Source organism: Vitis vinifera, chromosome 13 (genome assembly GCF_030704535.1).
Source record: "Vitis vinifera cultivar Pinot Noir 40024 chromosome 13, ASM3070453v1".
Taxonomy (NCBI): domain Eukaryota; kingdom Viridiplantae; phylum Streptophyta; class Magnoliopsida; order Vitales; family Vitaceae; genus Vitis; species Vitis vinifera.
Window position 1 is genome coordinate 3,454,250 of NC_081817.1, and position 16,857 is coordinate 3,471,106.

General features: G+C 35.9%; 1 protein-coding gene across 7 annotated transcripts; it reads right to left on the reverse strand.

The window, feature by feature from the left end:
* Positions 1-464: 464 nt before the first annotated feature.
* On the reverse strand, positions 465-6,947 carry LOC100246154 (probable phosphoribosylformylglycinamidine synthase, chloroplastic/mitochondrial). Of its 7 annotated transcripts, none has more exons than XR_002031465.2 (6): positions 6,497-6,828; positions 6,327-6,382; positions 2,033-6,234; positions 1,880-1,944; positions 1,030-1,091; positions 465-863 (listed from the first exon to the last, which is right to left on the reverse strand). XR_002031465.2 is itself a non-coding variant. In XM_010660235.3 (4 exons), the coding sequence occupies exons 2-3, from the start codon at positions 6,366-6,368 to the stop codon at positions 2,038-2,040; spliced, it is 4,239 nt and encodes a 1,412-aa protein (XP_010658537.1). In that variant the 5' UTR covers positions 6,369-6,382; positions 6,497-6,947; the 3' UTR covers positions 1,675-1,944; positions 2,033-2,037. The 7 variants fall into 7 exon arrangements, 1 of the variants encoding a protein (XP_010658537.1); XR_009467400.1 differs by having other exon boundaries at positions 1,874-1,944; XR_009467401.1 differs by having other exon boundaries at positions 979-1,091; positions 1,874-1,944.
* Positions 6,948-16,857: the final 9,910 nt, after the last annotated feature.

Genomic DNA, 16,857 nt, shown 5'->3' on the forward strand with positions numbered 1-16,857 from the left:
CAGCTGAAACTCAAATCCTCAAACCAAATCCAAGAGGAAAAACCCCTGCTCCCCTCCAAGATGATTCCTTGTAGCTTCCCACCAAGACGATTCCTCGTAGCTTCCCACCGATTGCCTCCACCGAGATTTGGAAAGACTTCAATTCCAGAGCAAACCAACATCTACCTCCCCTCATTGGTTCAATATTATTACCAATCCTACTACTACCACCTTGCCTCCTATATTAAGGAAATGCACCAAGAAAGTGAAGCCAAGAAGAGAATCAGAATCAATGTGGTTAGCTTACTGTGGGAACAACAACCAGTGGACCAAGACCAAACCCCATGTAGGATTGAATACTCTGTTCTTTGCAGATTTTACTGGAGTTGCAAGTCGTCACTTTTTTTCATGGCTATGGTTGATGACAAACTAGAGTAACATAGTATTAAACACGCACAGCACCACCACTCCACTCGATAGGGCAGTTTACTCAAATAATGTCAATACACCATAGTCTTCAAATTACAGAATAACATAGCATACCGATATTACAGTATCACCAACATCCAACAGAATCAATGCTTTCCTCTACCAAAACTGTCTTCAGTAAAAAACAAAATAGGTAAAGTTGGCTCTCCTTGTTTCATAAATTATTCCAACACCATTAAAGACACCAGAAAACCAAATAAGGAGGTAGATTTCAACAATTCACTTCAAACAAATTTCACAATCATGCGTCTGACTTTCAAATGTACCATCATGTATGCTCAAAGAACATATTTATTTAGGCCAGCAAGAAGCAATCGAGCACCTAGAATATCTCATAGCATCACATCAGGAGGAAAACTTCTTCTTGCCCTTCACACTCATAAAAGTTCTGGCACCTGACAATTCACAGGGAAGGGAAAATAAAAATTGCACATTTAAGATTAAGGCAGTAACTGAGAATGATGAATCTAGAGAAATGTAAAGAACTAGGAAATTGAACCATTATTTTACTTATTTGCAATCAAACTTCACAATAGATGAGCAAAGATTTAATCTTAGTACTCTTTTAAAATTGCTCTAAGTCTTCACCGATAAGCCAGCTGACACTCTTTAGGATTGCAAAGCTGCAAAGAGGCAAAGTTTTACATTGGTTAATATCCATTGTGGTATTGGAAATTCGCTGGAGATGATGAACCTTATCAAAAAGATAGTCATCCGTCATTGTATTCCACAAAGGACCAACCCAAAATTTTCTATCTATTCTACTTGGTGACCACATAGTTTTTGATACAGAATTTCTGATCAGCAAAATCTTGATGGGGATGATCGGAGTTTTCTATTGACACCAGCTAAGAGTAAGAAAATGAAGCATTGACTAGTCATATTGCCAGGTTTTAAATGCATACTCTCATATCTCAACATAAAAGGTAGGAAATCCAGCAATCTAGCAAACAGGAAAACATGCTTTATGGAAAGTTGAGAGGATTCCCTTAATAAACCAATGCACCTTTCAAAGGCAGATATAAGACAATATCAGTCATGGAATAACAGAGATCATTCTTTCACCTAATTCGCTGAAATGGAAATTTTCACTCATTGTGTATCAATGTAATCAGTAAAGAGCTCACTATCATGTACGCTAAACATAAAAGTATGTACCCCGTTGCTTCAGATTGTACAACTTCATGCAATCGAACTATCAAAAAGTAAGTTCAAACAAAATGCTGTTCCCATTATAAATAATTGAAGTTCCTCACATATCATTAGTTATAAGTGGACGGGAAACCACAACACCATAAGAAAAATTCCAATACCCGTTTTACACTCCACTTTTATTTGTGCTTTCAGCCAATAAAGTTACGAAACAAAATTTCATAGGTTAAAAGGGAAAGGACAACATCCGCACCCTAACCTCCAAAAGCTCTGCTAGCCTTCTCACTGACAACAAAAGACCTTACCTCTCCAGCTATCAAGCTTCTGCACATCAGAAACAGGAGAAGTGCAAAATTAATCACCAATCAAAGCAGAAAACTATCGCAAAAGAATGAAAGGAAAAAGAACAGACACTCCTCAAGAGCACCACTCCCTGGCATTTTGGAACATTCGCAACCAAGGACTGGGGCCTGCCTTGTCCACATTCCACTGCTTCGGATACCATGGGAACTGCCACATCAAGAAGCATCGCTCTGGATGAGGCATCATAGCAAGATGCCTCCCATCCGGAGAACAAATCGCTGCTACTCCTAGGGGAGATCCATTCAGATTGAAAGGATAGACTTCTGTTGGCTTCCCATCATCATCACAATATCTAATTGGGGCCAAATTTGAATCAATCACACTATCCAGAACACTACCATCAGGAAAATAAGCTCTTCCCTCACCATGGGCAGCCCACACACCCAATGTGCTGCCCTCCATTCCTTTGAACATTATAGCAGGAGAGTCCTTTATTGTCACACTTGTGAAGCGACATTCAAACCTTCCTGACTCATTGTGGATGAACCTTGGTTGTGAAGGGTCTCCACCATTGCCAAAAACACCCCCAACTTGGGGCCCAGGGACCCACCCCAACAGGGCCATTAGCTGACACCCATTGCAAACCCCAAGACTAAAAGTGTCTTCCCGTTTGTAAAACTCTTGAAATTGATTTAGAAGAGGTTGATTGAATCGTATAGAAGCCGACCAACCTTTGGCAGAATCAAGTACATCAGCATAGCTAAAACCACCTACAAACACAATCCCACGGAACTCCTGCAGAGAGATGACTCCATTGAGAAGGTCTGACATGGTAACATCCCATGGTTCAAAACCGGCAGCATAAAATGCAGCAGACATTTCTCTATCCCCATTGCTGCCTTCCTCTCGAATCACAGCCACTTTCGGTTTTGAAATTGCAGTCATATATTTCTTATCTGTAATTGCAGGAGTGAAGGACAATTTCCATGAAGGTTCATGTCTACTCTTCAACCCTTCTTTCTCTAAATCCACACAAGAAGCCAATCTTTGGAATTTTTCCAGCTGAAAACTGGTTTCCTCCCACATGTCCCTAAGATAAGAAGTGTCCTCATTTAAATGAGTAACATCATCAACCTTTAATTCTATCATGGGAGTCGCAGTTACTTGTCCAATGATCTCAGCTGAAACACCAACGCCATGAAGCTTTCCCATTATCATGTCCAAGTTTGTCCTGCTAACCTCTAGAACAAGGCCAAGTTCTTCTGCAAATAGTGTTTCAAAGAGGCTATTCCCATGTGAAGTCAAATCCAAGGCAATACCACAATTCCCAGCAAATGCCATCTCCAGCACACATACAATCAGTCCACCATCACTGATATCGTGACCAGCAGAGATCGACCCATCAGCAAGGAGCTCCTGAACTCCCTCAAAAGCCCTTTTAAGGTAAGGAACATCATCAAGATCAGGAGACTCATCTCCTACTTGATCAAAAACCTGAGCTAGAGCAGAACCACCTAACCGCCGCTTTCCCTTTGACAAATCAATGTGAAGCAGAATTCCCTCATCTTCAAGCTTCAAATCCGGGGTCACTGTTTTGGTTATATCAGGACATGTGACATAAACACTGATTACAAGATTTCCAGGAGCCTTGACAACCTCACCTGATGCATGGGCTGCCATGGAAAGACTGTCCTTCCCTCCATCAATAGCAATACCAAGCTCAATCATTGCTTCCGAAAGAGCCATAGCAGCATCGTACATGGCTGCTCCTTCGCCTTCAAGTTTGGCAGCATACATCCAGTTCGCACTTGACTTAACATCAGATAGAGCAGTTACCTTTGCCCAAACAAGATTTGTCAATGCTTCTCCAACAGCCAGTCTTGCCATTGCTTTTGGATCCAACAGACCCTTGATTGGCTGTTCCCCAATCGCACATGCACCTCCAGTCATGTCAGTGTAAGTCTGAGAGATGACTGCAACATCAGAAAGGGTGATTTGCAAGGGACCAACAGTTTGCTGCTGTGCCACAAGACCTGTTACACACCGATCAACTTTTGTTGTCAAGAAGCGTTTTGAACAGACTGATGGAAGTCTCAGTACCCTCTTCAGAGATTCCATTACAGTGATCCCAGGTGCAATATCAAGTGGTTCTCGTTCATGATCAATCCGCTTAAATTCAAAGACTTTTTTAGGCATGTCCCCAAGTACTTTCTCGAGCTCAAGATCCACAGCAGGAGGAGGTGGAGGAAGTCCACTCGAATGACATCTTTGAATAGCCTTGCTATCAACTAAAACAATTCGTCCCTCACCATTTATTGTTCCAATAACAGCCATAGAGACCCTTTCTCTTTCACAGATTGATTGCAATAGGCTGCGGCTTTCAGGCTTCACTAAGATTGCATCTTGCTCCTGATATTCTGCACCCCATATCTCCAACACAGACATTGTGTGGTCACCAACTACAATTGACCGAATATCAATCTGAGCACCCTTTGGGTATATTATTTCCTTAACGACGTTACAATTCCCACCAGCACCCTGGTCATGTATGCTGATTATTGGGTTATCTTCCCTCATTTCAATGCAAGCTCGGACAACACGGTACAATTTCTGTGCCATCTCTGCATCTCCACGCTGTACTGCATTAAAATCAAGCTCAGCATCATTCTGACCACTAACCATACTAGATGCAGCTCCACCTCCCATTCCTATGCGATATGCTGGGCCTCCAATCTTAACTACTAACATTCCAATATCAGGCTCTCCTTTTGTTATGTGGATGTGATCAATCTGCCCAATCCCTGCACTGAACATGATTGGCTTTAACCATTCCCGTCTTTCCCCACTTGGAAGTCTCATTCCAAAAGTTCTGGTATAGCCCTGAATCAAGGGCTCTCCAAATTTGTTCCCATAGTCAGACGCGCCATTGCTAGCATCAATGAGGATTTGAAGAGGTGAAGCCAAGTTGGATGGGTATGTAAATGATGGATCTTCCCATGGAGCATAAGACCCTTCAATATTAAGATTCCCAACACAATAACCAGCTGTAGCAGCAACAACAAAAGACCCCCTTCCTGTTGCATGGGTGTCCCTAATGCGGCCCCCTGCACCAGTCTCTGCACCAGGGTAAGGCGCCACTGCACATGGGAAATTATGGGTCTCAGCGGTAAATAAAATATCAAGATCACGAATACTTGTGTCTAAGGGACATGTTAAACCCGGCTGAACTGGTCGCAATTGTTTCACAAGAAAGCCCTTGATTGCACTAGAGTTGTCCTTGAAACCAATGACAGAGTTATTTGGATTTGCCTGTAAAGTGCTCTTCACAATCTGCATGAGAGACCGACTCATTCGTTGCCCATCAATAACAATTTTCCCAGTAAAAAACCAGTGCCTACTATGCTCACTGTTAGATTGTGCGATATCAAACAATTCCACCGTTGTAGGATCCCGCTTGATGTCTTCCCTGAACAGCCTAGTGTAATACTGTAAATCTTGCTCATCAAATGCTAAACCCATTTCCTCATTAATATCCTCCAATGCCTTCCGCCCCCTCTCCATCACAGGTACATACCGAACTTCCTCTGGAACAACACTAGTCTCGAAAGATGTGAGCTTCTGGGTGTAAACACACTCGGTCATCCGATCATGGACCATAGCAGCAAACTCATTAATCTGATGATCTTGCAATGCACTACCAGCCTTGACATATAACAAGTACCTCCTTGATCGTTCCATTCTGGTCACCTCTGTCAACCCACACGCTCGGCAAATTGACACAGCATTAGCAGACCATGCAGTAGTAAAAGACAACCTCGGTCCAACCTCAATTATCACCGTATTGATCCCATCTCGCCTCTCCTGATCAAGAAAGCTCTCTGTCCCCAAATTTTCAGGCTCATAAGTTTCTTGAAGAAGCCACTTGAGAACTAAAAGCTTTTGACCTGACAGCCCTCCCTCAAGCCCAATATTAAAACACTGCTCAGTCTTCAAATCAACAATCTGGTTCGAGATTTTCGTTTGAACCGACTTGAGAAGTTCAGCCGTCGCACTCTTCTGGATCAATGGAATACGAAAAAAATGTATAACCTCTGCAGTGGGCTTTTGAACAAGGTTTGATTTTTCATCCAGCGGACTGGTAACACCACCAGAAACCACAGCTCTGGGCTTTGCTTGGGCGCGGCACCTCAGTGAAGTACCTCTATTAGATAGACCCAGTTTTGGTTTTCGCACATGGAATGTACCCCAAAGCAAACGACTTTTCTGCGCATGGGAGTGCCTCTGCAAAAGCAGATTTTGCCTTCGGGTACCCTGAAAATATCCAAATAGAAACCCATTTTAGAATACCTCCCAACAAAGCATGTAAATTACGCACAAGCACAGAGTTTAGCCGTGGAACATACCCACAAAAACTCGGTTGCTGTAATTTCACAGGCAGCCGCCATTTCCTTTCCTCAACCTGTTTGAAGAAACATAGAATTTTGTTTTATTATAGATTACCCTTTCCCACTAGAATTAACAGCCAAAACAAAAGACAAAGAACAAAGATAAAAAATCAGAAAACAAAAATCACCTCAGCTGCAAGGCGCTTCCAGTAAACCGTAGCAGCGAGGATGGGAATAAACAGCACCTTCGGCACCGACTGGTTGATCTTGGCGAGCGGCGATCGACTAAGATATGTACTCACCCTCACTCAGTTTGGCGGCGGGGTTGCGGCTTCGGCTATCTCTCAGATACGATCAAGAAGAAGAGAAGCTAGACAGAGAATGAGAAAATTCGACGAGAAAAAAAAAAAAAAAAAATATATTTTGGATTCTCTCTGTGTTTGCTTCCCTCTTATTTTCTCATTCTCTCTCTTCTTTACTTTCTTTCCACCATTTTTATTTAATAATTTTTCCATCCTTCAAAAACCCTAGGTTCGACCAAAGGCCTTCATAAACCCAAAACCAGAATAAAAAAATATATTTATCAAACGGACGAAATAATCCCTCAAAAATATCTAATTGACACTTATATTAAAAAATATATATATGATCCTATACTTACAAAAAATAATGATTTTATTTACAGAAAAAACCCTGTTTTAATTATTTTTTACACTTATAGAAAAAAAGGAAAAAATAAAATAAAAAGGGTATTTTTGTCTTCTAACAATAACATTTATAAATAAAAAAAAAAGTAGATTTTGAAGAGAAAATAGAAAAATATGGAAAAAAAAACATAGAAAGGGTATTTTTGTCTTCTACCCTACTAAGATTGCTAACTCCTTGCTCTGAAACTTTATTATGCCCACTCAAAACATAATTATTTTTAATATGTTCATCGAATTAGTTTTAATATACCTAAAATGTTATTTTTATTTTTCATATTTTTTTCCATCTTCTTCTCTAATTTCTTTTTTTGAAAATAACACTTCATGACAAAAATCTTGACTCTGACAACTTCTTTATTAAAAATAAAATATTTAAAATAAATTTAAAAGTGCATTTGACGGTATTTTTATTTAAAGTATTTTAAAAAAAAATTATCTATTAATATTTCTCCTAAAAATATTACAAGTAATTTTTAATTATTATTTAAATTTTTAAAAGTATTTCATAAAATTTATCAGGCATCTACTTTTTTTTAAAAAAAAAAACAATTTTTAACTAAAAAACACTTCTTAAAATTATTGTCAAATAGACTCTAAAACTAATTTCAATATTTTTGAATTTTTTTCTATCCGAGTAGGGTATATTTAATATTTTTTATTTATATAATTTTTTATGAATACTTTTTATTAAAGTAACTTAAAAAATATTAATTTTTATGAAATTTTTAAGTGAAATCTTAAATTTAAAATTCGTTTTAGAAGTCTTTTTTATTTTAAATATATTGAAAGTTTTCGATAAAATTATGGTTTTTAATTTACTAAAGATTTTTAAGTTTAAATAATTTTTAAAAATATATATTTTTTTACTTTGTTAATGATATTAAGACATTAGAAAGTAAAAAGTGAAGGAAAAAGAAGAGTAAGATGAGATATTGATTTGCAAGAGCATTTCAATGTTTTTTTTTAAAAAAAAGAATCATAATTTAAGGGGATATGTAAAGTAATTTCAATGGATAATATATAAATATAAATTCTCTAAGATTTTATTTCCTTTTCTGAAATTATTCCACTTGGTATATAATTATAAATGGAATAAAATTAGATTTCGGAAAATCATTTGGTAAAACTTAATATTTATTACTTAATAATTTAAGTTGATTTAAAGTTAAATTATACTTAAGTCACTGGCTTAAAACTTATTACTTATTTTTTATTTTAAGTATTAAAGTTATTTGATAAAATTAACTTAAGACTAATTTTAAATTATCAAATTAACATATTGATCCTAATAGATTATAACTAGGGAAATGAAGGTCAAGCAATAATGGAAGTTGCGAAATAACAAAGAAGATTATGAAAGTAATTAGGGCAAATAGAGGTAAAAGGATAAAATAAAAATATTAACTTAAAAATAAATTATTTGTTCTTACTTATTATTTCAAATTATTTTAAGTCATATCATTAAACTAATTAACCAAATATACTTAATTTATTTAATAACTTAAATTAAATTATTAAATTACTTTAAGGTATTAAATTGATTTACTAAACGCCCACTATCTTTAAACATATCTTAAAGTTGAATACCACCTTGCTTTACTATCTCACATTCCATACCACCTCTCTTTTTTCCCACTTTCACCACCTGGACATACAAATTTCTTCTTGTTCATTTTTACATTAAACAACTAAAAATTAAAAATTAAATAAAATTGTAAAATATTTTATTAAATTAATATCTAACATACCACTTCTTTCATCCAGCTTCACATTTTTTTTTTCATATTTAAATAAATCTTAATTATAATCTCTCTCATGCTTTTAATATTTTATTAATATTATCTAAAAAAAAAACTATATAATTATGTAAGCAAGACAGGATATACCTTTGTTAGGTTGTTACAAAGTTGCTATTATAAGATATCTTTTTTCTTTTTTCTTTTTTTACTTTTTATCCTTATATTAATTTTTATAGGGATTACTTGTCCTTTGTACATTAGAGGAATCTAATCAAGACACCTTTTTTTATTGAAGTTGGATCCACCCGAAAAAGAATTATAAAATATTTTATATATATTTCATTCCAAAAATTTATGTTTTCTAACCTCGGGAGTTAAAAAAAAATATAAAGCAGCCTCAATCGATCGAGTTGGGGGTCGACCGGTTCACTAGCCGTTGGAACATTTAATACTTTGGCAGGTTATCGTTACTTCAACCAGACCTCGATTGAACCTCGACCAGAGGTCGACCGGGAAGGAAAGTCTACTGGATGATAGATAGTGTTTTTAACACTCCTCGATCGGACCTCGATCGGGTAAGGGGAACCGGTCGACCGATTTCCTGACCGGTTGAGTCGGTTGGCCAAAGCCTCGACCAGTTCAACCTTTTGATCTCGAAAACCTATATTTTTATATTCTTTTCTTTTCTAGCACTTAGACAAGGTCTTTAGGTAAATTAATATGTCAATTTTGAAACGTTTTGCCTAAGATACATTTGATAAAACTTGGTTTTTAATGAAATTGTAACTTTAAAAAATAAACCGAGATTTTCAAATATGCATGAAATGATATATAAAACCTAAGTGCACTCATGCATTCATCTTACATTTGTTTTCTATTATTAAAGGTATTCCAAATGTCTTGATCTTGTATCCATTAGGTCATTTGATGAATTTCCAAATTAATACCTGAGATTCTTTACAATTCAAACCAATTAGTAACTTTATCATGGTTTGTTATCATCAAAACCTAATTATGAGAACCCTTGGGCTAACAATTTCCCCATTTTTTATGATAAAAAACTTGGTTATTTAGGAGAAGAAAAATCTCCCCCTCAAACTAATCATGGATCAATTAATCAAAATTTATGAAGTTAAAACAAAGATAATTAAGACATGCAAAATTTCAATAGGAAACAGTGTAAGTCATGAAACATATAGCATATCATATATAAGTCAAATGTACACGAAACATATAAGCCTATCATATATATGATCCAAACAAAAGATATGACAATGATATACATGTAAGTCTCCTAGAGTCTAAATATCTCTCCCACTTTTAGCAACATAAAAAAGAAACAAATGTGGTCTCTATGAAATCAAGGCTAAAGAGGTGGAGGTGGAAATACGGAGCGTAGGTAAGCCATCATCTCCTCATGCTGACTCTCCTGGCGACCCTCATTGCGCTCAATCCTCTACTAGAGATGCTCAAACGCAGCATGATGTTGATCCATGCTAGCCTTCATACGCTCAAATCCCTATTGCAAATACTCAAACTGAGAGGTGAAGTCAGTCTGATACCGATTCATGCAATCTTCCATAGAGTAGAATCGAGTATCACTGACTACTACAAGCTCCTCCATGTGAGTGCCGAGAAAGCTAATCTGAGTAGATAGATCCATCCAAAGTGCATGATCAGGAGCATGAGGTGCCTGATGAGGTGGAATCTCTGTGTGAGGAGGCTCGGTGAATGATGGCTGAGAAGATGGTCCTGTTGTGTAAGTCGGCTTAAACATCCTCATCTCAGACATCATCGACTCAGAAAATGTGGCCTTAAACTGAATACCCTCTGACTGGAGTGAAAGAATGTCAAGCTCGGGTTCTCTCTACTGAAAGCCTCTCTAAGGGTCTACTCCATTTTCCATCTCTTGTATCTTGGCCTCCTCCTCTACTTCGGGATACACCTGTCCCTGTCCCCGGGCCTATGCTGGTGGTCTCTCTACTCTCCTAATCCAAGAACCATCGGGGGCCTTCTCAAATTTCATTCACCCCAAAGACTGTTCACCATATGTATCATAAATGTCGGGGACCTCAAAATTTGTCTTTTTGCTCAAATCAACCCCGACATCCTTGAACACTCTAGTGAAAAAGCAGTCATAGGTGAGTACGCAGGTCATGCTCTCACAACATGAGATCATGTGCATCATCATCAAATACCCCAAGTGAATCCGTCTCCCCATCAAATTAAAGTCCACGATGAATGCCTCATAATAGGAGACCTCGTCTCGGTGTCCGCCTCGTGGTAGTAGGATAGAGCAAATCATGTGGTGTAGTACTCTGCTAATTACGGTCAAACTGTGGGCCGATGGTTTGCCCATCCCCGGGGCGTCTGCAAGTTCGCACATCCTCTTAATGGCCTTTCTAGGCTCGAAACCCATCATAGTGGGTCAAATCTTGGACTCGTACACCCTGAGTCCAATTGGAGCAATATTGAAAATGCGGTAGATGTTCTCCGGGTCCAACCGGATCTCGACCCCTCTAATGATGGAAATAATCGGGCCACCAATGCCATATGTCGTCCTCGAATAGAACGCTCGCACCAATGTCGGAAAAATCGGCTTCAAAACCGTCACCATGGGTAGCCAACCCATCCTACTGAACAATCCCTCAAATCCGAAATGCTAAAATTGGGAGAATTTGATATTTCTCCCTGGAACTACTTTCCTCTAAGCAAAATTTTGCTTATATCGTTGGTAGTCCTCCACGGAGCTAAATAAGCGGTGTCAAACCTCGCCTTTCGGCGAGCCTCCGACTAAAAGGGCTGAGACAACTCAATTGGAAGTTTGCCCTGTGCCTTAGAGGCAACCGACTCTCTCCTAAGAGCCATGAAAAAGACAGAAATAAAAGATACGAGGCGAGTAGAGAGAGAATCACTCACAACTAAAACCCTAGGTGCACGGGAAAGAAGAAAACCTTGGTTGTGGCGTGTGGGAGGAAGAAAGTGCAATCCAAAACCAAAACCCTAGCCTTCAATCTTCCAAAAAATCCAATTCAAAGCTTTCAATTGGTCCAAACCTTGCTTAAACTGATATCTGGAAGTCGAAATGTGAAGAAATTGAGGAGAATAGTGGAGAAAATGACGTGCGAGAGTCTTTTTAAATCCCTAGTGCCGACGAACCGGCTGACCGGTCCTGGTCCAATTGATCGCCTGGTCAACGGGTTTGACTTTTCATCTTTTGTGCATTTTCTCGTTTTCTGATCCACCTGTCATTTTTAGTTGAAATCCCCAATTGTTTATGTCCAATGCCAAAGGAATTTTGATTTTTGGTCAAAATTTGACCATTTATTTAAGTGTATGTCTATATGATGCGTCTGACATGAAATTCATGCAATCAGAAGGTATATTTATCAAGAATTCATTAAGCAATCATTAGATCATAAAGAAATCACCCTTAGTTGTCTTCTAATATCAACAAATTGTTCTTTACTTAAGAGGTTTTGTAAATATATTGGTAAGTTGATTTTTTGTGCTTACAAATTCAAGTGTTATGTCACCTTTTGTGCATGGTCTCTAAGAAAATGATGTTTAATCTCTATATGCTTAGTCCTAGAGTGTTGCAAGAGATTTTTTGATACATTTATGGCACTAGTATTATCACATTTAATAGGAACATGTTCAAAAGATAAATCAAAATCACTAAGTGTTTGTTTCATCCAAAGAATTTGTACACAACATAAACCGACTGCTATGTATTCGGCTTCTGCCATTGACAAACTATTGAATTTTGCTTCTTACTATGTCATGAAATAAGTGAATGTCCTAGGAAATGACAAGTGTCACTAGTGCTTTTTCTTTCAACCCTACAATCGGTAAAATTGGCATCCGAAAATCCAATTAATTCAAAGTTATCACTCTTAGGATACCATAAGTTTATGTCCATTGTCCCTTTCAAATATATAAGAATTCATTTCACGGCACTTAAGTGAGATTCTTTAGGACAATATTGAAATCTAGCACACAAGCATACACTATACATAATGTCGGGTCTACTAGCTGTCAAATATAGTAAAGAACCTATCATGCCTCTATACATAGATTTACCTTTCTCATCTTTATCAAGCTTGATGGATGAGCTCATTGGAGTCTTCATTGTTTTGGTTTCTTCCATGTTGAACCTTTTGAGAAGATCTCTTATATACTTTGCTTGATTAGTGAAGGTTCCTTCCTTTAGTTGCTTGATTTGAAGTCCAAGGAAGAAGTTGAGTTCTCCTATCATGCTCATTTCAAACTCACTATGCATGCACTTAGAAAATTCTTCACAAAGATAAACATTAGTAGCACAAAAAATGATATCATCAACATATATTTGAACTAAGAGCATATCATTTTCTTTGATCTTTATGAAAAAAGTTGTGTCGATTTTTCCCATTTTAAAAACCCTTTTTCAAAATAAATTTACTCAATCTTTCATATCATGCTTTAGGTACTTGTTTCAATCCATAAAGTGCATTTTTAAGTTTAAAAACATGGTTAGAAAAGTTAAAATTTGAAAACCGGGTGGTTGTTCAATATACTTATTCATTTATAAAGCCATTTAAAAAAGCATTTTTCACACCCATTTGATATAAAACAAAGTATTTAAAACATGCAAAGACAAGTAGCATCCTAATGGCTTCCAACCTAGATACGGGGGCAAAGGTTTCTTCATAATCTATCAATTCTTCTTGATTAAAACCTTGGGCTACCAATCTTGCTTTATTTCTAATAATTATGTCATTTTCATCCATTTTATTTCTAAAGACCCATCTAGTTTTAATAATAATTTCATTTGAAGGTCTTGGTACTAATTCTCATACTTCACTTATTTTAAATTGATTTAACTCATTTTGCATAGCAATCATCCAATTTTCATCAACTAAAGGATCATTTATTTTTAGGCTCAATTTGAGAGATAAAAGCAAGATTATTGCAAATATTTTTAAGAGATGATCTAGTGTTTATCCCACTAGATGGATGACTTATAATTTGATCTTGTGGGTGGTTGATGATAAACTTCCAATCTTGAGGAAGGTCTTGGCTTGATTCACCTTGCACTTGTTGGAGAGGGGGTAGTGCCAATGGTGATTCTTCTTTCTTGGGATCCTCTCCAATTTCTTCTTATTACCTTCTATCTTCAATTTGCAATTTTCCCATGGAGGAGGTCTCCAAACCTAAATCATTATCAAAACTCTCTCTTTCTTAGAAAGAATTGTTAGATTCATAAAAAATAACATGGATGGACTCCTCTACAACCATGGTTCTTTTGTTAATAACTCTAAAAGCTTTACTTGAAGTTGAGTAACTAAGAAAAATTCCAACATCCAATTTTGCATCAAATTTTCCAAGATTGTCTTTGGTGTTTAATACAAAACATTTGCACCCAAAGACTTTGAAATAGTTAATCTTGGGTTTCTTGTTTTTTCAAAGCTCATAGGGAGTTTTCTTAAGAATGGGTCTCAATAATATTTTATTGAAAACATAACAAGAAGTGTTAACCGCTTCGACCCAAAAATATTTTGGTAAATTGTTTTCATTTAGCATGGTTCTAGCCATTTCTTGAAGATTTCTATTTTTCCTTTCAACTACCCCATTTTGTTGAGGAGTTCTAGGAGCAAAAAAAATGTGGTTAATTCTATATTCATTTCAATATTCTTCAAAATCAATATTTTCAAATTCTCTCCCATGATCACTTCTTATACAAGTAATTGTAAAACCTTTTTCATTTTGAATCTTATTACAAAACTTTGAAAACTCATAAAAGGTTTTATTCTTTTGACTTAAAAACAAGACCCATGTGTATCTAGAGAAGTCATCCACAATAACATATGCATAAGATTTTCCTCAAAGACTTGGTGTCCCAAAAGGACCAAATAAATCCATATGCAACAACTCAAGAGGTCTTAACATGGAAATGAAATTTTCGTTTTTGAAAGAGTTTTTGATTTGCTTTTCTACTTGACAAGCTTCACAACTGAAGAAGAAAAAGAGAAAGAAGTGGCAAACATGTGCTTCATGGCAATAGATGAACTTGATAAGGTAAACTCTAACTTTAGTGATGAAGATATGCATGATGTTTTTGAAGAATTGTATGAGGATTTTGAAAAACTTAGTTTGAAAAATATTTCTCTTAAAAAGAAAATTCAACAACTTGAAAAAGTAAACAAAAAAATTTCAATTGTTGAAATTTCTAAAACTCATCTTGAAAAAAGAAAATGAGATTTTGAGAAAGAAAAATGAATGGTTGACCTCCTTTCTTTCAATATTTTATTGTGGACAAAAATCTTTGAAATGATTCTAGCTAGCCAATAATGTGTTTTTGACAAACAATGGCTGGGATTCAAATCTTCAAAAAATTAAAAGTGTTTTAAAAACTATTTTGTAAAAGAATCCACAAGTGCAAGTCCTTCCACTACTTGCAACTTTTGTGGAAGAGGAGGACACATTAGTAGTATATGTCCTTTAAGAAATGGTTCTTAAAAGAATTCAAATGCAAAAGCTAAAAAAGTTTGGATTGAAAAATCCAAGGTCACTAACCCTCAAGGACCCAAAAGGATATGGATACCTAAATCAATTTGAGTTTTATATTGTAAGATTCAAAGAAGGATAAGTGTTTATTGGATAGTAGATGCTCAAGACACATGACCGGAGATAAAGTCAAGTTTGCTTTCCTTATAAAGAAAAATGGAGGATATGTTACTTTTGGAGACAATGCAAAAGGAAGAATCATTGGTCAAGGCAACATTGGTAATGACACAACCTCTCTTATTGAAAGTGTTTTATTAGTAGATGGTTTAAAACATAATCTTTTAAACATTAGTCAACTTTGTGACAAAGGTTTTAAAGTGATTTTTGAAGCATCTCATTGCATCATCAAGGATATTCAAAATGATAAAATCATCTTCATGGGTCATAGATGTGATAATGTTTATGCTATAAATATTTCAAAATATGATGGTCATGATAGATGTTTTTCAAACATGATTAATCAAAGTTGGTTGTGGCATGGGAGGTTAGGACATGCTAACATGGACCTCATTTCCCAACTCAACAAAAATGAACTTATCAGAGGCATTCCCAAAATAAATTTTGTAATGCATTGAATAACACTATTAGAGCATACAAGCATATGATCATTCAATTTTACCTAGGTGTATATTAAAAAATCTTATTTTTAATCCAAACCTTGGTTTAACAAATATGATCATTCAAGCATGTGATACCAAATGTTATATTATTAACAAGAATTATACCAAGTGTTTGCAAAATGATAAAATGATATTGCAAATTAAGTTTTAGAAGGGATACCATTATCAATGCATTCTTTCCAAGGTAAGCATATCCTCTTTCTTTTATGGATCCCTACAAAATAAATTAAGTAACCTTTGGTACCCATATATTTTTAGGTCCTAAAGGGTTAGTCTTTCTTTCCTTTGAAATCCAAAATAATTTAGAGTTTTGAAGAACATGAGGAGATTTTCTTAAGGGACAAAAATCACTAATGTGACTTCCTCTTCCACAAAGACTGCAAATAGTTGAAGGTGAAAAACTAGAGACTTCCTTTATAAAATAATTTTTAAAATATTTTTGATTTTTGAAAGGCTTGTAGTCTAGCCCCTTTTGATCAAAAATGCACTTTTGACTTGCCATTCATTTTTCTTTTTCAATTCCTCATTTTTATTTTTAAAAGAGATTTTTGTCTTCTCAATATTTTCAAATTTTTCCTTAAACTCATTGAGCTCATTTTGAGGACAAAAAATATTTTTGTTGAGATAGAAATTTTTGAATCAAGTTTTTCAAGATCAAAATATAATTCTTGAAGTACATCTTGAAACTCATTATGGTTAGAGTTGGAGTTTACCTCATCTTGATGTTCTTCCAAAGCCATAAAGCACATGTTGGCATTCTCATTTGTGCATTCTTCTTCCATGGATGGAGTCTTCATTACTTTCACTTTCACTCTCTTCCTCTTCATCATCATTTGTTAAAGCCATAAAAACTATACTTTTCTTATTTTCTTCAACTCTTTGATGATTGTTCAAATTTATCTCATAAGTCATGAGTGACTGATTCGTTCAAAATTGG